Below are 21,902 nucleotides of genomic sequence, written 5' to 3' on the forward strand. Positions count from 1 at the left end.
TTGTTGGTTTTTTCGTTGATGGCTGGGGTGTTGATGAGTGGTTGAAAATCATCGGCTTATCGTTCTTATCGACTACGAGACCCACTGGTGAAGGAATTCCGGCTGAAAATTCTCTGTAACCTCTTTCCTCGTCAGCTCCCTATACAATAAAAATGTGGTGGTGGTGATAACGGTGTTGGCGGCGACAACGGTGAAATCAATAACTAGAAATAAAATATGAATTATGTCACTATGAAAAAAAAAACATATGATTTAATTATAGGTTTACCTCTGGCGACATTGGTCTTATGAAGCATTTCTCCCAATGTTTGACTAATTGTGTTGAAGCATACATTTTGATTTGACTGATGTGATTGACGTCATTTTTAGGCATATTCGAAATTATAGTATCATCGTGTAAATTTTTGACGAATGTAATCATTTCTGCAGTTGTTTTCGGCGGTGAATTTAATTTGTGAAATTCGACATTGATATAGTTTGAAAACATATCAAATTGTTTTAAGACAACTGGTTGTGTTATAGTTGATTTTCGTGTAACCGTTTCAAATATGCACCATTCCAGATATTGAAGGCTAATAAGGTCCGCACGATTTAGCAATACTCGACATCCTTTATGAGTTTTTGATTCTATCACCAACACATTTTCTCCGCCATACACCATACTAGATATTTTATGAGATTCCGTCTCAAAAAATATAAAGCGCTTGCACTTCTGAGGTGTATCTAATATGAATGATAAGATATGCCCCATCATAGAGAATATACGTTTAAGAAAATCCGGCGATATATTAACATGGCGAGACGATGTTAATAAATGGATGGCGACTTGAAAATGTTCAGTAGGGTCAATACCAATGTGTACAAACTTACGGTTCGTAAAGTCGAGCGTGTAGGTTGTGGATTCGATGAGTTCAGCAGGTGGTGTAGGTTGTACATAAGCGAAGGTCTTCTTTTTGTATAACGCAGCGTTGTCTTCGATTGATCCAGCCATGTTTAAACACTTAAACTCACAACAATTTTCAGAGCGAAAAATATACGTGCACGATGGTTTTTAAGGCAGTAGACGAACTAAACGACTGCCGGTGTCTCTAGAAGCTTAATAGCGGTGAAATTTTACAGTGCGCATGTGCTAGTTACGATGGTGGGAATGGTATTTGATTGACGTGTTAATACCTGTGACAATTATTAGGCTTAATGTGCGTTCGGCGGATATCTGTTATTCACTAATGTATTCTTCTTTAATAACGGATATGTTCACCTAATGTGGTGGCTATTAAGATATTTTTTAATTGAATAAGGAAATATCTAGTTCTAATGACAATATGTTGTTGTATTTATTTGAACACACGATCCGACACGTGACCGACATATATTTTTCCGCTTCGAATACATTACCTACATTATAAGTATGATATATAAATTATTATACCGAATATTTTTTAATAAAAAATTGCTAAAAGGCTCCGGAGAGATTCGATCTCCGTATTACATTTCGGCGCTTTAACCAACTAATCTACGAAGCCTGTATTCCTAACACATTTGAAATAATATATAGTGTATGTCTGTGATAACAATAATAAAATAATTGAGGCAAAAATATATGATAACAATAATATATAATTTCAATGTGTGTGATAAAAATATGTGTTGATAACGTGAGCGATGTTGATTAAGTCCATGATCGGGCGGCGTGGTAAAAATATATGATAACAAATGATAACTGATAAAATATATGCCGTGTACGTACGCGATCGGCGGGTGTGGAAGGGCCAGTGGGTCAGAGGGACAGAGAGCCAGAAGGGTCAGTGTTTTCGAATCGGATATTATATCCTTCTATTATGCTTTATAATCATAAATAAGCTATTTGACGTCAGTCGATAGATAAAGTTTATTATTGGAGAAGATAATTTGGTATTTCAATTATAATTATGTACTATAATTACTATTTCAATATAAATCCCTGTATAATATTTTCTATTCAATAGTATAGAATCACAGTAAGTCCGGAAATCTAAAGACTATATAGATGAGCTCGAAGAACGTGTTATTCCTAACTTGTTTATAGATAGTACAAATAAGTCAGTATGAGTTCTGCATATTGTACAGTATAAAATAATTTCAACGTCTGTATAGCAATTAAGTATTGTACTTGATTAAATCAACGAATTTATGTGGGTAAATATAAACTATTTTCGTTAAATGTATTATTTATAAAGAGACTATTATACCTATATGGTTTATGACGATTTCTCTGTATATTAACTTTGAAAAGTTCTAATCCTCGTTAAACAGCTGACCGTTGATTTTAATAAAAACAGTACTGACCTTACTCGAGTTTTATCAAATTACTATAGTTCTTGTTTGTCTTTTGCATGCGAACGTTTTAAACTATAATACGATTATTTGGTAGAAATCATTATTTCATCTCCAATTAATACTGCGCGTGTTGTAGTATGGAATCGACGGTTATGATAAAGTGCAGTAAGCAGTTGTTCTATCGGTGGGTATTGTCCGCACACAGAACTAACCTCGACCGGGAGTATAAAATTGCTCTCCAACTGCAGCAGAACAATTTCGCGAAATCGATTTAGAACCTTTTCATATACACCATAAATAAATAGCTATAATAATGTGCCCACGCGATATTATAATATAATAATATATTATCATTTTACGGTTCGCCAAACGAATACCGAAACAGCGAAATACCGACGAATCGCGGACCAACGACGAGTCCGTCGATGAATAATATATTATAATATTGTGCTGACCTGCAGGATACCGTTTTTTTGACAATGCGCCACCCTATTATTTGGTTCATCTGGTTAAAACAGTATAAATTATAATCACAATGTTATATAATACACCTGATAATTTATTATGCACAGTGCACTTGAAGGTATAAAGGTATCATCGCTCAACACGTACGAAAAGTGAAACTCGAGCAGACGCGACGTCTATACGTCATATATCTTAAGTCCGAGGTTATTGTCAGTGACTCATCGTTTCCCGTAACGATTATCCGTTATATACGAAAACGAGATTCCTGTAATATATAAACAATTTTTTTTTGTTTTATATTGCGAAGTATAACGCGAATATTGTATTAGCAGATTGATGGATTTTTGTCCGGACCGCGTTCGACGTCGACTGAGACTAAGATTTATCGCCAACGCAGTTGCTCAAACCAAAGTATCATATATATATATGAGCCAGCAGACGGTATAGGTAGGTATGTAATGATGGTACCTGTATAGGTATATACGAGATATATATTCACATCGAAATACAACGATACCTAATGATGATAATAATATGGTTCTTAAATTATCATTGTGTACAGTGCTGTAGTTCGAAATTCAAGCGTCAAAATGACGACGGGTTTGTGTACAATCGAATAATAATTATGAAGAACGAAAAAAAAAGCGCGTCAATTGTTTGATTATAGTACTATTTTATTCACCCCGCCGTGAATCCACCGGTGATATATTATTATTATCGCACGACGAGCGTCTTTTGTCATTGAATGAAATTAGGAATTTAATTTTAACGTAATTTATTATGTTTTGCTTAGACAGCTTGAATATATTATTATGCGGATGGTGTGTTATCTCTATCCTTTTTTCTACTTTTTTAATCTGAAATCAATAGCAATTAATACATTCTGAATTGATATTTGATAGGACCCGAACAAGTATGATATGTTATCTATTATTATTCGTAACTATCGTGGGTATTGAAAAAATATTTGATTTTGTTGATTTATAGTTTATTTATATCGGTAACAAAATACAATTTGTAACAAAAAAATAATTTATGAGTGTGATCGGTTATCATCAAGCTTATAGTTAAGCACCCTCAGCGCCCCATAAACATTTTTAGAACGCCAATATGGATATTTATATAATATTATATTACACGAAATACCTATACTATACAACAATGGTCGATCAACTGGACCATAATATGTAAATTATAGTAAGCTACCAAACACAAACTGCCACATATATCAATGTATCTCATGTAAAGTATTAAAAATATATATATATTATATTAATGTTTTAAAAAAAAAAAAAATATTTGTTTCCAAATAATAAATAACCGCGTTTCTCAACCTTTTTTTATATCCCTGTAGTGTAGGTAGGTAATATAACTATAAACTTTGACAATTTTCACGTTAAATTGAAAATCAAATCCATATCTTTATTGATACGATTATAGGTATCGTAGGTACCTACTCAAGCCATTGCCTTCATAAATAATAATGTTTAATATTCATAATGATTCTATTTTTTTCTCAAAGTCGCGTTCGTATTCCGCTGATATTATTTTACAGAATCAAGCCGCCATGCACTGTCAACCATTTATTAGTACCCACTACCTACGTAACATATTATATATTATAATGATACAAGTATAAACGTAGTACGCACAACAAATACGCGCCTGATTACCATTATATATCATGCGTTATAGTTTAGTCCAACGTATAGATGGAAAATCAAACAGATTTAACGAAATACCTACGTTTTGTGGTAAATGCCTGCACGATACGTAGGTAGTATAGGTATCTATACAAAAATTAAGAATGTTACATTCTCGCACACCCGAAAGAGTATTTCGACACATACATTATTAAAAATCATTATCTTCCTAGGTAGGTAGATAAAATTTCAAATAATGCATCTACAGGGACTTCAAATCGAAATATACCTGATATTGTTCCAAACACAATATTATTATGTCCATAATCGTAGTATAAACATTATAACATGTCTATATACACTTAAATTGGTACATCAATAGGCACACTTGCATATGAAATTGTATGGGAGGCGTTCCGAAACGTGTTCATTTAGTTGAAAAAAACGATTTCGAGTGTGGCCATTTTTTATTTTTCCGAAAGAAAAGAAAACGAATTTACGGGAACCCGTTTGCCGTTATAGGAACCGAAAATATCACACGATTTGAACGCGTATTTGTGGAGATAAAGGTCAACAATAATATTTAAGTGTATTACCGATGGCCTGCGGCTGTAAACCGCCTTCCAGTTCAATTGTCTGTTATTATATAGGTACCCAGTTATAATATTTGTGTGCATATATAGGTACAGGATGACCCTAAAGTCCAGTATCAACCAATATCATATGGCAGGCACCTCGTCCGTGGAAAATCAATGTATGTATTTAACTGCGGGTTTTTCAACAGTTATCCATTTGAAAAGTTATTCAAATAAATGGCCCGTATTTAAAACATTCAAAACACTTATCACGCGATTTAGGTGAATGTTTTGTAATCTCCACACCATATATAATATTATAGCTCTATTATGTTGATCTGGTTTTTTCAACAAAAACTGATAACAATGATAAGAAAAACTTGTTTTTGAAAATATTAATATTATGCCGCTAAACTGTTTTTTCTCCATATCGATTACCGTTTATGATAACACATTTATATTATATGACGTATTGATTTGGCACGTAGCTATAATATATGTTGCCCATAATATACGACGAGACTATAGGGACATACTGTACCAGCCATAATACCGCCATTGATCCACATCGATACGGCAGAACTGTTATATTATATTATGCCGTTTTAGAGGTACTGCGCAATTGACCGTATCCGTGCGTATTTTATCGATAACTGCTGTCGTAGAAATAATAAAAACAATAATAATAATAATAATAATAATAATGCTATACCTATTACCCGGTACCGAATGTGCACATGGGTTGTGCAGCGGTCAGTCTAAAATTGTAGTGCTACACTCAGCTTCGGGTATACGCCATAGCCCATTCCGATGGTTCACACACGCGCAGCGCTAATCACGTCCAGACATAATATTTACGAGTATAGATATACGTCGTACACGATCGCGTATTTTTTTTTCACGATTTAATAGATTTTTTTATCCATCCGGCGCATTATGCTCGACCTTATTTGAATAATGCCGCCAACTGTGTACCTTTATATATATATATATATATATTATTCTCTTTCACTCAGCTGCTGCTGCTGCAGTGATTAGTGCGCGATCGAACGTATTTAATGGCATACCACTTTATAATACATTATTATTGTTTGTACGCCATGTCTATCGTCGTCCGCGGGTATTATTGTGATACAGCCGTAATAAAATATCGTGAAATTATCCCGGCGATCAGTATCACTATAGGCAGTATAGTTGTTTCCAGCTGTGGCAATAAAAAACGCGACTGGCGTAACGTTATTGTAGGTCTCGTCGTCTGCGCGGATCGGCATCGTGCTCGTTTTGGTGGTATGATGACAACACTTCAGAAGGCACACTTTAGGCGCACTCACAAGACAATACGGACGACATCGGCTACAACTGTTATGACGTTTTCGCTCAACATGTTACCGATTTATGCGTGTCGAACCCTGCCGCGTGGGTTGTTCAAATGATTACAAATGGCGAACCAATTAGACGCTTGGGTATAATGATTACCACGAGACACACACACGTTGGACGATGTTTCACTTTCAAATATTTCAGTACCTATAGCTAGCCATATATCGAAAGTAATAAATCCAAAACAGTTGGCTATAATGTGTTTATATCGCGCAGTATATAAGCGTGTAACCTAAGCGAACGGCTATCTTGTAAACCATCTTTTACTTTTAATTAACATTGTTTATTTATGGGAAAATAAATCAAGTGGGTGTACACGGTTGTTAATGAGTAAATTAACATGCGTACGTTTTTGTTGTATGTTTGTTTACACTATGGTGCCTATCATTGTCGAGTGCTATCCGTATAATAATTGCAGTACGTCCATATCGAATGAAATGTCTCCGGCGAGTGTGATAATGACCATGATGGCATTTCCGGATATCCGGATTTACAGTTGATATAATATTATTATATTGTATATTATTATGTGTTATAATTGTAAATGTAAACTTTGAATTTGAAATAGTTACCCATAAACAAGCGTGCGCAAAATTTTTTCGCAGCGAATACCAATATTTTTGAAACAGGTGCCTAGCTCAATAGTTAAATAAAAATAACTCTTCCATAACTCGTAATATTTTGTATGCATAGGTAACTTGTTTGAAAAGAACTGGAACCACAATTTTCTATTAACTTTTATACATTTATGTATATTAAGAAATAGCAACGTGTACCTACATGGCTACATGTGAAATACAATTTTAAATTTTAAATAATAATAAGTTTTAATTAAGTTTTATTCTTCAGACGAAAGGATGTTGATCCTTAAACTCATCAATAATGTCTTTGGGATTTGACTGCTATGCTAATTCTTGATTTATAAAAGTCATAGTCATCGCGTTTAATTTCGCTTGTTTCGCGTGGTTTCTGGATTACATTTTCACCAAACTTGGTTTGGAATAAATAGAAATATTGGTACTATGGCCTATAAAAATATAAACATAAACTATGGTATAATAGCATAATATTTAGGTGTTTGAAATTAGTGACATAGCCCTAGTTAAATGATGATGACATTTTGCCCTGTGCTAATATTATTATGAAATTAAATTGTAATCTGATAATGTCACAACTCATCACTAAGTATATTTTATTAGAAAAAATACAAACACTATTTGTCGAAATTGATTTTTGACAACATTAACGATTAAGCTGAATCCGCGGACTATGACTAATTTTTGTTAAATCCACCCCTGTCCGCTGAAGTGGATGCCATAACACACATCTGTGCATACTGCATACGCCTATAATAAGCAGCTAGCACACAACTTGTAAACAACAATAATATTATTTATGATTATGAAATAAATCAATTTTATTGATAAAAAAAGGAAAAATATTATTAAAAGCAAATCGTCTTTTGATCATGGCAATAATAATGTTTTATAGATTTCTGTCGAGGCAGCGTATCTGTACGACGCCGTTCATTTGTATGCGAGATGCGTGCTGGAGATGATCGAGTGCGGTGATGATCCGAGGAATGGTTCGGCCATGATGGCCAAATTCAAAGGTTCACACTACAAAAGCGCATTGGGGTAAGCAGAACACGTTAAAAAGTAAAAAATATTAGTTTTGTATCGTGAAAGTTTCATAGAGAAAAAATCGCGCGCAAGATGTTTCTATATACGAAAACTATACAAGATACGTGCTTTTTAAAACTTCTGACCGTCACAAAATATACTGAATATTTTTATTTATTCTTCATGGATGACATGTTTCATAACATATTTTATGTATTATATTATTACCCTATAACGAATAAATAATAATTTTCAACTTTATACCGAACGAAATGAAGTTTAATGATAGGGACCGTGAAAATACTTTTTTAAAAGAACACGCAACAACATAGCATGTTATTTTTGTTTTTTCTATATATTTGATTGCATCTACTACGTCTTTTCCCCACGCGTTCTCCCGAAAACATGAGAAAATTTAAAATTTCAACCGGAAATTGGTCTGCTGAAATATTACACGTTCTATTTATATACCTACCTACCTAGACGTTTTACGGTTTGACAAAAAATGTTTTTCGGGTATATAAAAACACGTCATAATAATAATGTACTTGCAACAATTTTTCGTTGCAGCGACACGGTTCGCTGCTTTTACAATTCACACTGCACGCGAACGCGATAAATATTTATTTTGCCATCCGAATTCAGTTATTGGTTATAATATTATAATAATATAGTCAGTACGTGTATGTCGTCTCGCTCAACCGAATCAGTCGTGTGTGATGAATACAATTCTAGTCCGTACAGGCAAAGGTGGGCAAGTTAATGAAAATAATTAACTCAAGTTAAGTTAAGTGAACACAAGATCGATAAGTTAAAAGTTAACAGTTAACAAATTATAAATTTAACTCAGTTTAAAAATAAGTTAATCTATTTTTTTTTAATAAGTATGTAAATCACATAAAGAGTGAGTGTGTATTTCTAGTTTCTAATTTTTAAATTTTAAAAAACAATTTTATTGAACTTTTAACAACATATTAGTGGTCACATTGTGTGAAACCTTGAGGTAGATATTATAATATGCAATACTCAACGACCACGATTTCATATCTACAAATAATTAAAGAGGCTATAACAATACTTCTATTTTATTGTCTGAGGTGTTACAGATAGTCTTCTGAAAAAAAAACCATCATTGTTCAACACGTTTCCATTAAATCATTTTTAAAACTAAGAAATACATTTTTAAACATTTCTCTATATAGGTATTATTCATGGCGCAGTATATTTTTTTATATTTTTACGTGTCAGGATTTTTTAGGTCATTAAAATCCCTATTATAGTTATTATCTATGTGATAGAACCTCTGACTGTTGCTAATAAGTTTTTTTCAAACTATTTTCTAGCTTATTTTTCGAAAAACTATTATAATAGTGTCTCTTATCGAAATAAAATTGTCACTATTGTAAATCGTGTGTCTTGTGTTTACTATTGTTGGAATTGGCACGTACGTTTATCGTATACGATATACATGTTGTAGCACATTCGTACTTACATTTCTTCGTAAGTATAATATAGCTTTAGTTTAGTTAACTACACTACACTATTTAGTTTTTATCAGATTTTATAGTTGTTTTTTGCTGTTTATTATCGGTGAGATGCTCTGACAATGGCCATTACATTTTTTTTTATAACAATAATGTTGCGTGCGTTTGGAATTTAGTCGGACCTTTTTTTCGTTTAATATTACGTAAGTTCATCATGCGAGTTTGGCTCGCCATTAAATAAGAATAAATTAAATTATAATATCATTGATCCAGTCTACTCACACCTTTTTGCTAAATTATTCTGAGTACTGATGTCAACGGATACTATTAACAGATAACAATAAATCCCTTCAATATTATAATTTATAACTATAAAGTTTTTTTTCTTCTTCTATATCGTGGTAAAATAATTTAATTAATTTTACTACATTCAAGTTCGAAAGACTAAATTAAAAATATTTTTCCACGTGTTTGAATTTAATAAAACACGTCATATTGTATACGCACAATATAACGAATTGTAGGCGTAATGAATACCGATGTAATGAATACCTTACACAGAATTTTGGTTAATAACGGCACTGACCTGGTTGTGTTAAGTACGCAGAGCCTTAGGTGTCGTGGGTGTTGGTAATTTATGCATTTGCTCCAGGAGCCCACGCCTTCTAAGTATATATTATAACGCTTTAAATCTTGTCGTTCTTATATTTCGATATTTGGCTAAACAGGCGATCAAAACCACTAGGTACGCCAATATCAATTGTAGAAATTGTTAATCTCTTATAGGTATAGTAAAATATAATAATATGATTTAAAGTATGTTATATTGATTTATTTTCACACAGTTTCTATTATCTCTTCCGTCATATATAACAAATTGAAATAGGACCAAAAATGGGTTTCCTTATTTTCCAAGGGTCAGCAGAAAAACGATTACGTTGACTTCAATGTAAGTAATAGGCTTAAAGCTCTTTTTACTTCGTTTTTACGATAAATATATATACGATAATGATATTTCCATTCTAATAAAATATTTTAGTCGAAACTATGAAATTCAGAAACCGTTTAATATAGAATGAAGGAATAGATACTATGATGCAATACAACTCGTACGCATAATGGACTATCAAATCGTAATTTTTTTTGCTAGGTATCTAATCGAAATCAATTTGATGTGGGTAACCATTTGTGAGTGTGTTGTTTTGATAAGTGCCTGTAATTTTTTTATGTGGATAATTTTTCTGGTAGAGGGTCTAAGGTGTTTCAAGTACCTAACTCGGAATTGGAAATTTAGTATAATAAGTTCGTAATTTGAAAAATGATGTTTTCATTTCCACAGTAGTTTCAGTATTACGGATGATGTGTTCTTATTTTTTTTCCAATCCAGTTGATTTATCATTGTTTGCAAATTTAATGTATTGCAAAAACTCAAATGCCACACACCTCAATGCCATGACCTAACTCTTTTATCAGCATTTCTATTTATTTGTAAATATGATGGCAAAAGTGCAGTTGTACTCATGCGTGATACGCAATTAGGTAAATGGTGATGATTCGATTCGATGTAATAGTGAGAAGTGAATTTATTTTGCTCGTTTACAAAACTATTATAAGCAACGTGCTTTCCAAATTTATCAACTGTAAATATATTTATAATATATAATATTATTATGTGTAGTATTAATAATAATAATATGGTCTCGTTGCAACGGTAGATTTATGGTTTATTCTCGTATGCAGTATCATCTTATACAATTTATTTAAGTGTTTCTAAGCGAAATTTTGAGCAATTTATTATTATAATATATATTGCATGCTTTGTGTAGATACGGAGTGTACATGGACGAAAACGGTGACGCGGAAGGAAATTATACATTGGTGTCACGGCAACGGCAATCTGACGCCTCCAAAGGATATGGCTTATTTCCAGCTGGTAGATTCGCTAAGCCCCGAAATTTAACCAAAAACCCGGTAAACGTCTTTATTTATTTCGTTACGTAATTGAAAACGAAAAAAGAAACGAAACGCATTATTTATACAGGAGTTGACGTTGGTGGTGAACGTCGAATGGATTTCTGGGAAACCTCCCGTGGCCGAACCAGCTTGCGGGTATCGCGGCCAGAAGTGCATCAGTAAATTACAAACATTTTACATTATAATATTATATTACTAATATCTGTTAATAGGATGAATTATCGAAACTAACACAATTATCAGCTATAGGGCCTAAAAAATAATTATTATACCGCGGTGATTACAGCTCGTTATTGGTAGTAGTAATCAGCTATAGGCTGTACGTTTTAGTGCACTGAAAACGACCGCTTGTTCATTTACCGAAGGTTGGTGAAGTATACATGAATTAAGTCAGCATGATCTAAACGTGTGAAAATATACGGAATCGTGAATTTTAAATTTAAAAAGAGAAAATAAAATTTAAAATAGTTAATAATTAAAGTTACCTAAGATTAACGAGATGTGTTAAATAAACCTTTATTTAAATATAGAAATAATAATGATAATAATAAAAATAAAAATAAATAAAACATTTTTTATACGAAAATAACATTATTTTTTTTTGTCAATATTGCTGTGGTATACATATTAAGAATATAACTATTAAAATATGCAAAAATATGCTTAAATCAGAATATTCGAAGAAATATGCAAATCAGAATTTCGTATAAAATATGCACTTTAAACAACCAAAGACAATTTTGGTCCATATTTTAATTTCTTCTTCATAGGAAAAATAAAAATAAAAACAACGCATTAACCACGTTATAGACTCACAGCTCTAGAGCTATAACTACTTATAAAATGGGACGACCTGCAGTTAGCGCCGATCTGATTTTAAATCACCAGGGTGAAAAAAAAATTTCTACTTACCCACGCACTCCAGAAATAATATAATGTATTATAAAAGTAATAATATACACTTGAAACTTTTTTATCTATCGAAACTATAGAAAATGATCGATACAAGAAACGTCACACCCACACACCCACTCGATAAAAAAAAAAAAAGGCTCCGGTGTATTTAATCTTGCACACTCGTCGCCACTCGACTTTGCAGGAGATCGGCGCCACTGGGCACGACCACGATATTATATTGTTATCATAGTTTGGTATAGCCTACAATATCGTCAATGTAATGACCTTTTCAGCGCACACTGCGGAAATATTGTCGATCGTGGCCGGGACGCTGCTGCTGGTGTTGGCCGTCATCTCGCTGGTGTTCTACAGGAACTGGAAGTACGAACAGGAGCTGGACAGCCTGCTGTGGAAGGTCGACTACAAGGACATCGAGATCAATGACACGGAGAACAGCAGCACCTCGTCGAAGATATCCAGAGTGAGCATCAGCGGGGAAAATTCCGCCGACACCGTCTCCGACGATCGCATTGTTTTGTGGGAAAAGGATTTCGAAATTCAATGAAACATTTTTTTTCTCTCTCTCTCTCTTTATTTCTCGCCTCGGGAACGCGCCCTTATCGTTTTCATTCCCCCGAGGGTAGAACAACGTATAGGCGGCGTGAAATCCGCTTTGACGCAATATATATATATCTAATATAATATCATAGACATCACAGTAGGGGGGGGGGGTATAGAGTAGGGGTTCATTCGTTCGGATTACAAATCGGTCCTTATTATATTATATTATTTTAGTAAACAATATTATTATTCTGTATAAGAATACAAGAAAAAAATAATACTCTTGGCTTAGGTCTTAGACATATTATTATGCAACTGTAGCGATCAGAGTTTGGGTCGTTCGGGTGTTACACCAATAATTGCGCATACCCGCATATTGGACGTAGAAAATAATATAGCTGAGTAGTAAATGTATACAAATATGTGTATTTTGCATAATATTATTTGAAGGATTTTTAAGACAAATTGTTCAAATAACTATTATGATTATTATTTGTGACTTGTGTAATATAACTGATGATATGTAGTTAAAAGAATAAAATACTTATTTTATATTTTAGGGGAGAGGTTAAGCCCACTAGTTGAATCCTTTGAGGGGACAAGTCCTCATCCCCGATTTCCGCTTGTGGTCTTTGAATGTAATCAATAATATGATTAACGGATGAACGTTTATGAGACACAAAACAGCTCTGAGAAATTTCAAATTTCAAAAACATAAATTTTTATTTTTATGTTGAGTCGTACAAAAATAACACGACGTTTTAAATAAAATTTAGTATAATATTATCATGTTTACCTATATGATGACTTTAATATTGGTGACTAGAATATGCTACACTGCACGGATCGATAAACATCTTCTTTTTTTTTTTGAATAATTAACATAATTAAAAGTATATGTGTTACGTAATTACTGATTATATTATTTAATAACACGATGTAAAATTACTCAGCTTATTATTTGACGCTCGTATTATCATATTAATGACTTTTTTAATTTACTTTTCTCAAATATTTTAAATTGGTATAATAATATAACTAATAATAATGATAAAAAAAACATGCTGTGTAGAGTTTTTTTAATATATTATTTAATCAAAAATACTTTCTCCTATATAAATATATTTATCTTTTTATCGTTGATTAGTATATACTCACTGTATCCGTACACTATAAACGGTACAATTAATTTAAAATGATATATAATTGAGTTTTCATTTCGAGTTGTGCCTATATATTATGCAATTTATTTTTTTTTTTAATTTAAATAAAATGTATACATTATTGTTTGTTTGACCATATTTTATCATTTCGTTTGGAAAGGAAAAAAAGCAACATAATAATAATATGTAAAACACATGTCCCGCAGATACATCTGTACGTATACTTTATTTAACATTTGTCCTACTGAACATTACACTCAGATGCATATGACGTATACTTATATCGTAGGTATGCAACATTCTAACGGGATAGCTTTCAAAACTCTAAAATTAAGTTACTTTCAATAACACTAAAACAAATCAGCGGTAGTACGTGTGTAACAATTTACAATAATATTATTATGGCCGACAAACTAGAGTGTTCCGATAATGTGGTCTAGTTCGAGCGTTTCTAAAAGTAACTCGATTTAGATCTGTTCGCCGTTTATAAAGCATTGTATTATAAGGGATTTTTTTATGTTTTTATTTATTGATTCTCTGGCAAAAGACCTTGGATATTATATACGGCATTCGGGACACGAATCGATGGCGTTAGTCTATCCAAATGTTATGATTTTTAAACCGTTCGATTAAAAAACCACGTGAACTCCCGGAACGATAGGAATGGGCAATAAAAAATATAATATATTATTGCAAAACACTTTGTCGATGAAAATATAAATAGCAGCGCGAACGTTATAGATAATGGACGTCTTTAAACCGTCGGAGTTTTGATTACGTTTGCGTGCTGCGACTTATTCGAATTTTGGACCGGATCCATAAAGTTTATGCGACCGTACGAAATTCCCTTTTGACCGTTATAATCTGAGGACAGGGGCGGAGTGGCCGGTCTGGAAATGGGAATTTTCCAGATGGCCTGGACCATACTATGGCCTGGTGGCCTGGCCATTTTGTTGGATTTTTTTTTTTTTAATTTAATTTAATTTACAAAAACATTAGTTAATGCTAAATGCTAAATGCGTCAAAAATGTGTGTCTATTAAACTATTGTATTACAAATATTATTAATGTAATAATAGAACATTGTAATAGCCTCGTACAATCGTATACAATCGATCTTTGGATATAAAATTACAAAATATTTGGTACATAAATATAGACATAAAATTAAAGCAATATTATATTGATATAGGCTGGTTATTTTTATAATATGACACCCAGATGCGACGCATTTCCGCCTGTTGAACCGGCAAGTTGTTTATCTGTACCCTGTAGACTGTAGTAGGACTGCAGAGTGGCGACGAATATAGCAATGCGCCAATGCCTAATGGCTATTAATAACTAATGTCTAATAATACTAATAATGTCTAAAATACTAGTATTTATAATAATATAATCAATATTAATGATAATACATATTAATTTTGTATTATTGGTCCCTTTACTTTCGTCATTGTTATTTTTATAAATAATATCTGTAATAAACCCAAAGAAATTAGTCATTAGTATTTGATATTTGTACACTGATCACTTAGTGTTAAGCGTGTCGATAGTGTCGTTTATCCACGTTTTTTTTTTTTATTAATCCAGTTGTTGTTAACATGTTAATTAGTTTACTTTCTATTAGTCTCTAATGAAAATTCAAGTTTTTATATTATTGATCGTATATTGATAATATCGTAATATCATTATGAATAAAAAAAGGAAAGGAGGAGCAGAAAGAGATCGCGAAAAAAACAAGAAATTACTTGCAAAATGTGCTGAAAAATGTAATCAATTAGATTCATTTTTTCTAAAAGGTACACATACTAAGGTGATTGGTAGGAAAGATAGTCAATTGATGACTGTACATACAGGTTCTGAAGGTAAGTGCATAGATCATTTTTAATTTATGTAATTTGGAGGCTTAGTATTTTGAATGAAAATATGTAGTCATGTAGGCCACTTGCATTAATTTAATTTAATTTTTTTCAGATCAAACATCAAACAGTAATGATTTAGAATCTAACATCTCTTTAAATTGTGATCATGTTAATTTGCCTAGTACTTCAGAGCATATCCTCATTGGTAATTTATCTTGTTCTTATATTAAAACAATATTTTGAATAAAATGTACTTGTATAATTTAATTTAATTTTTTTCAGATCAAACATCAAACAGTACTGATTTAGAATCTAACATCTCTTTAAATTGTGATCATGTTAATTTGCCTAGTAGTACTTCAGAGCATATCCTCATTGGTAATTTATCTTGTTCTTATATTAAAACAATATTTTGAATGAAATGTACTTGTATTAATTTAACTTAATTTCTTTCAGATCCAACATCAGACAGTACTGATTTAGAATCTAACATCTCTTTAAATTGTGATCATGTTAATTTGCCTAGTACTTCAGAGCATATCCTCATTGGTAATTTATCTTGTTCTTATATTAAAACAATATTTTGAATAAAATGTACTTGTATAATTTAATTTAATTTTTTTCAGATCAAACATCAAACAGTACTGATTTAGAATCTAACATCTCTTTAAATTGTGATCATGTTAATTTGCCTAGTACTTCAGAGCATATCCTCATTGGTAATTTATCTTGTTCTTATATTAAAACAACATTTTGAATAAAATGTACTTGTATAATTTAATTTAATTTTTTTCAGATCAAACATCAAACAGTAATGATTTAGAATCTAACATCTCTTTAAATTGTGATCATGTTAATTTGCCTAGTACTTCAGAGCATATCCTCATTGGTAATTTATCTTGTTCTTATATTAAAACAATATTTTGAATAAAATGTACTTGTATAATTTAATTTAATTTTTTTCAGATCAAACATCAAACAGTACTGGTTTAGAATCTAACATCTCTTTAAATTGTGATCATGTTAATTTGCCTAGTACTTCAGAGCATATCCTCATTGGTAATTTATCTTGTTCTTATATTAAAACAATATTTTGAATAAAATGTACTCGTATTAATTTAATTCAATTTCTTTCAGATCAAACATCAAACAGTAATGATTTAGAATCTAACATCTCTTTAAATTGTGATAATGTTAATTTGCCTAGTACTTCAGGGACCCCTATAACAGGTATAGACGGTATAGTAATTTTAACTTTGTAAATTTGTAATTATTTTGTAATAATGTAGATAAAAATAAGTGTCAGTGTATTTCAGGAGTGGACACAATCATAGGCGTGCGCAGACTTTTGGTTCCGGGGATGCACACTAAAAATTAGGGCCCACAATAATTTTGAAAACAATAATTATTGATACATACAAATGTTTTAAAGATATCAAATGCACTAAAAATATATATTTTATTTTATAATTCATTCTAATAAGTATTACATAACAATATAGGTATAGATATTGTACAATCTTATAATGATAATCGACGTTTAAAAGGAACGACATTTTTGAATTCCTCAATAAATTTAATAATTTAATTTACACTTAATTAATAATTAGAGCCATTGTCGTTTTTGGTTCTGTGCGCACGCCTATGGACACTTTATAGGCTCTTCAATTCAAAATTGTTGAATTTGGTGGGTCAAGATGTATTATAGTTTTTATACTTTTATGTCATTTTAGTTTATGATTCTTAATAGGTTGGTCAATTTATACTCCTTTCTGTTAAAATCTAAGGTGTAAATTATAATTATGTAACTTTACCATCTATATCTATATCAATTTTTTACCAAACAGTTAATAAACATTAAAAATAAATTTAATTACTCAGCTAAAAAATTGTTGTAATCATTTAATAACAATAATAATTATTCTTTGAATTTCTTATAGTACTGAACAAAGATACCATCGTTGAAAATACTGCATCAAATTTTATGAAACCAAAGTATCATACACTAGAATATTTTTTCAAGATTCATCCAGTTCAACCACATGATGATTCCACTCTGCCATTTGTAAGTAGAAAAGCTTTTTATAGAAAAAATCAAACCATTCGAACCTGGTGTACATATGATGAGACAAATGTTAAGATGTTTTGTTCAGTTTGTTTGGCTTTTTCTATTGATAAGAATCCATTTACTTATGGAATGTGTGATTGGAAACACATTTATCAAAGGATTTCTGAACATGAAAATAGTAAGGTGCATAACCAATGTTGTGAAGCTTATTTTATGCATAGCCAAAAGAGAGATGTTGGTTCTTTATTAATGGAAAATCAGATGCATCAACTAAGAGAAGAAGTAAAAAAAAATAGACAAGTTCTTGAAAGAATTATTGAAGTATGTAAGGTAATAGGAAAGCGTGGCTTAAGTGTCCGTGGAAAACGAAATGAAGCGGCATACTTTCTTAAAGATCCAACACTGGATCATGGAACATTTTTAGAAATGATTATACTCATAAGCAAATATGATGCTGTATTAAATGAACACATCAATAATATTATAAACAAAAGTGAAAAAATGCATTTGCAAGGTTCTAAAGGTAGAGGAAATTTTGTATCGCTTCTAAGTCATTATTCAATTAGCAATGTAATATCAACAATTTCTTCAATAATCAAGCAAACAATATCTAGTCAAATTAGTAAAGCCCAAATGTTTTCGGTCTTGATTGATACAACACAAGATATCACTGTAATGGATCAGTGTTCAATTGTCTTAAGGTATGTTACCAATGGGACAATAAATGAAAAATTAATTGCAGTGAAGTGCTGTTCTGATTCCACTGGTAAAGGAATGATGGAATTATTGCAAAGTGCCTTAGAAGAAGTCAAAGTTGACCCAGAAAAATGCATTGGTAATGCTACAGATGGAGCAGCTAACATGCAAGGTGTTTATAATGGCTTTACTGCATGGTTGAGCAAAGTCGCTCCTGAACAGATACATGTATGGTGTTTCAGCCATGTATTAAATTTAGTAATTACCGATGCCACTAAGAATCCAGTTCGTGTGGCTAATTTCTTTTCTTTGATCAATGCATGTTCAGTGTTTTTCAAAGAATCGTATCAACGAATGAACATATGGAGAGATATTAGCGAAAATGAACATGAAAACATACGTCACAAACGGTTGCAATCTATTTCAGACACAAGGTGGACTGCTAAACAAACAGCTGTAAATAGAATTTTTGGAAGTTATGGTAAATTTGACAATGTCATGTATCCAGATTTAATTATTGCACTTTCTAAAATTTCCAAAAATGAATCGTTTAAACCTGATATTCGATCAAAAGCAAGTAACTTATTAACTCCATTATTAAAGTATGAAACTATCTTAATCGCGCATCTGTATATGAATATATTTTCAATAACAGGGCCTTTATCTAGATATTTGCAGACATCTGGATTAGATTTACATAAATGTGTTCAAATGGTGAAGGGATCATTAAACGAGCTTAAAAAGATTCAGAGAAATATGAACAACACAATGCAAGTTAGCGAAGAGTTTATTCTTAAAATGAATGATGAGATACAAAAAAGAATTGATGAATCTAGCGAAGATCTAGAAATTGAAAAGATTCAGAGTAAATTTGAAGTCAAACGTGTTGCTAAGAAAAGAAAAATGGCAGATTATGAAAGCAACGATGAACCAATTGTAGAAGAAGAAAAAAAATTTACCATAGAAATTTACAACAGAGTGTTGGACACTATTATTGAAAGCATGAATAAACGGTTTTCAAATAATAATGATTTGTTGATTGACCTATCATTGTTATCTCCATCAAATTTCAATTTATTTAAAAGTGGACTTCCGACTGATTCATTAACAAAATTATCACACAAAATTAAACCATTTATTGATGATAATTTAAGTGAAAATGAAATAAAAAACAACCTGTCTGATGAACTTCTTAATTTTGGAAAATCATGGCATTTTTTAAAAAAATCTGTTGATGAGGAATATAATGAACAATCATATGGGAATGGAAGTGACTCTGAAAATGAAGATCTAGAGAGTACAGATATTGGGAAACCGTGTAACAAGAGTTGTAAGAACTGTGTAATATGTTGTTATAATGTTTTAATTAAATATAATTTATTTGCAAATGCTTACCCGACATTAACTATAGCATATCAATATATTTTAACCCTCCCTGTTACGCAAGTTGCTTGTGAAAGGTCATTCTCAACATTGAAATATTTAAAAAACAGGCTGAGAAATTCAATGACCAATGAACATCTTGAGTCTTTTATGCTAATGGCCATTGAAAATAAAATTCTCATGGAAATTGATAATAATATTATCATAAATGCAGTTGGTGAGAAATCTAAACTATTATCTAAATTATTATTATAAATGTTAAAATGTATAAACCATTTTTATTATATTGTTTATAATTTATGTATTTATTTATTACTTATTACCTTATACCTACTATACCTAAACCATGAAAACACAATATATAATTATTAATTATTAATATTTCGTTGGTTTCAACTATTAAACTATGCCTACAAATTTTATTTTTCAGACATTCAGGTATTAGTAGTATATTAATAAAAGGTGGGCAAGTTAATGAAAATAATTAACTCTGGCTAGTTAAGTTAATTCAATTAAATTGCTTTCAGGCTTCAGTTAAATTTAAAAGTTAACAAAAAAAAATCTACTTGTCCAATAATGATAATCAACTATAAAAAGCTAAGTTACATTAGAATATAATGTATCTGAATAAGTTAATAAGTTAAAAAAAAAAATTACTGACTAGTTAAGTTAAAAAATGTTTAACTTAACTTAAAATTTTTAACAAGTTAATGCCCATCATTGATATTAATATAATGCGTTAGAAGACAGAAGTTAAAAGAAATGGCAAAATAGTGATTGAAATACTTTAATAATACTGAAAGTAGTAATGAAAATTGCTATTAAATCTACTTATATAATAGTTATGAAATAGGTGAATAGAAAAACCACATTCGAGCGCAGCGAGAAAAAAATTTTTGGAGGGTGGCCTGGATAAATTTTAAACTCCCGGCCTGGATTTGGTTCCCACTCCGCCCCTGTCTGAGGAGTTTACGATTAAGTGGTAAACCGAGAAAATCGCGCGGAATTATTGAGACGGCAGTCGATAAACAAATTGTAAGAGTTTTTTCTTTGATATAATTAAGACATTCACTTAGCATTATTATTCAAAGGTTTGTTCCGTGCATTATTTCTTATACCTATACCTACCTCGTATTATAATATAATATATTACCTATTGATAGTTCTATTGATTCATCGGTCACGGTAAACAATATAAAACCGCATCCACGGTACATCTGAACGCACAATATGTGTTATTACAATATTATTACGATCGTATAGTCTGTTTGCGTTAATATTCACGGAGGTGTCTCAATTATATTGTTATGAAATTAAATATCATAAGTGTTGTACGTACACTTAATAGCAATACCGAACGAGTGAGCAATGTTTTCTACACCTAATACATCGATTTAAAATCGAGCATCTCGTCACATGTGCGTCTCGATGATTTGAACTTTGAACTTTGAATCATCTTCACAATGATTCACTGCTCAGCACGGACGTATTAAATGCGCCAGGCACGCCCAACGGAGAGCTAATATGACATAGGCGTACCCATCTTGAAAGTCATTTTATTCTTATTTCAAAACATTTACTAATTTTCACGAGATTACGTCATGGATAGCGTATCCGTTTACGGTCGTCAAATGTAAGGCGTAATCTAGCAGTAGGCACTTTAAACAAAATAATATTATGTGCACGAGCGATAAACTTTCTAAAATCAACCCTACGGCTAAACATAACGGAAGTAACCGTTAGATAGCAGCACGCTGTTCTTAATAAATGGTTAAAAGCGTTAAACAATAATATTTTCATCACGTATTTTTAAG

At 31.5% G+C, this 21,902-nt stretch overlaps 3 protein-coding genes across 5 annotated transcripts in view; 2 read left to right on the forward strand and 1 right to left on the reverse strand.

Moving 5' to 3' along the window:
* The window catches only part of LOC100163858 (guanylate cyclase 32E), a 116,871-nt gene that overhangs the window by 83,059 nt on the left and 11,910 nt on the right, over nt 1-21,902 (forward strand). For both annotated transcript variants that reach the window (XM_029486742.1, XM_029486743.1), the window contains exons 8-11: nt 7,871-8,016; nt 11,312-11,456; nt 11,527-11,617; nt 12,650-12,837. In XM_029486742.1, the coding sequence (XP_029342602.1) occupies nt 7,871-8,016; nt 11,312-11,456; nt 11,527-11,617; nt 12,650-12,837 (570 nt within the window). The remainder of the gene's footprint in view (nt 1-7,870; nt 8,017-11,311; nt 11,457-11,526; nt 11,618-12,649; nt 12,838-21,902) is intronic.
* On the reverse strand, nt 7-1,079 carry LOC107882789. The gene is made up of 2 exons (XM_016801707.2): nt 269-1,079; nt 7-203 (listed from the first exon to the last, which is right to left on the reverse strand). The coding sequence occupies exons 1-2, from the start codon at nt 989-991 to the stop codon at nt 132-134; spliced, it is 795 nt and encodes a 264-aa protein (XP_016657196.1). The 5' UTR covers nt 992-1,079; the 3' UTR covers nt 7-131.
* LOC107882786 lies at nt 15,520-20,381 on the forward strand. 2 transcript variants are annotated; one of them, XM_029486744.1, is made up of 7 exons: nt 15,520-16,146; nt 16,224-16,319; nt 16,398-16,490; nt 16,568-16,830; nt 16,908-17,000; nt 17,079-17,171; nt 17,882-20,381. In XM_029486744.1, exon 7 carries the CDS (start codon nt 17,926-17,928, stop codon nt 20,341-20,343), a length of 2,418 nt encoding a protein of 805 aa, XP_029342604.1. In that variant the 5' UTR covers nt 15,520-16,146; nt 16,224-16,319; nt 16,398-16,490; nt 16,568-16,830; nt 16,908-17,000; nt 17,079-17,171; nt 17,882-17,925; the 3' UTR covers nt 20,344-20,381. The 2 variants fall into 2 exon arrangements, with proteins under 2 accessions (XP_029342604.1, XP_029342605.1); XM_029486745.1 differs by having other exon boundaries at nt 15,520-16,319.

This window comes from Acyrthosiphon pisum, chromosome A1, assembly GCF_005508785.2.
Source record: "Acyrthosiphon pisum isolate AL4f chromosome A1, pea_aphid_22Mar2018_4r6ur, whole genome shotgun sequence".
In the NCBI taxonomy this organism is placed as follows: domain Eukaryota; kingdom Metazoa; phylum Arthropoda; class Insecta; order Hemiptera; family Aphididae; genus Acyrthosiphon; species Acyrthosiphon pisum.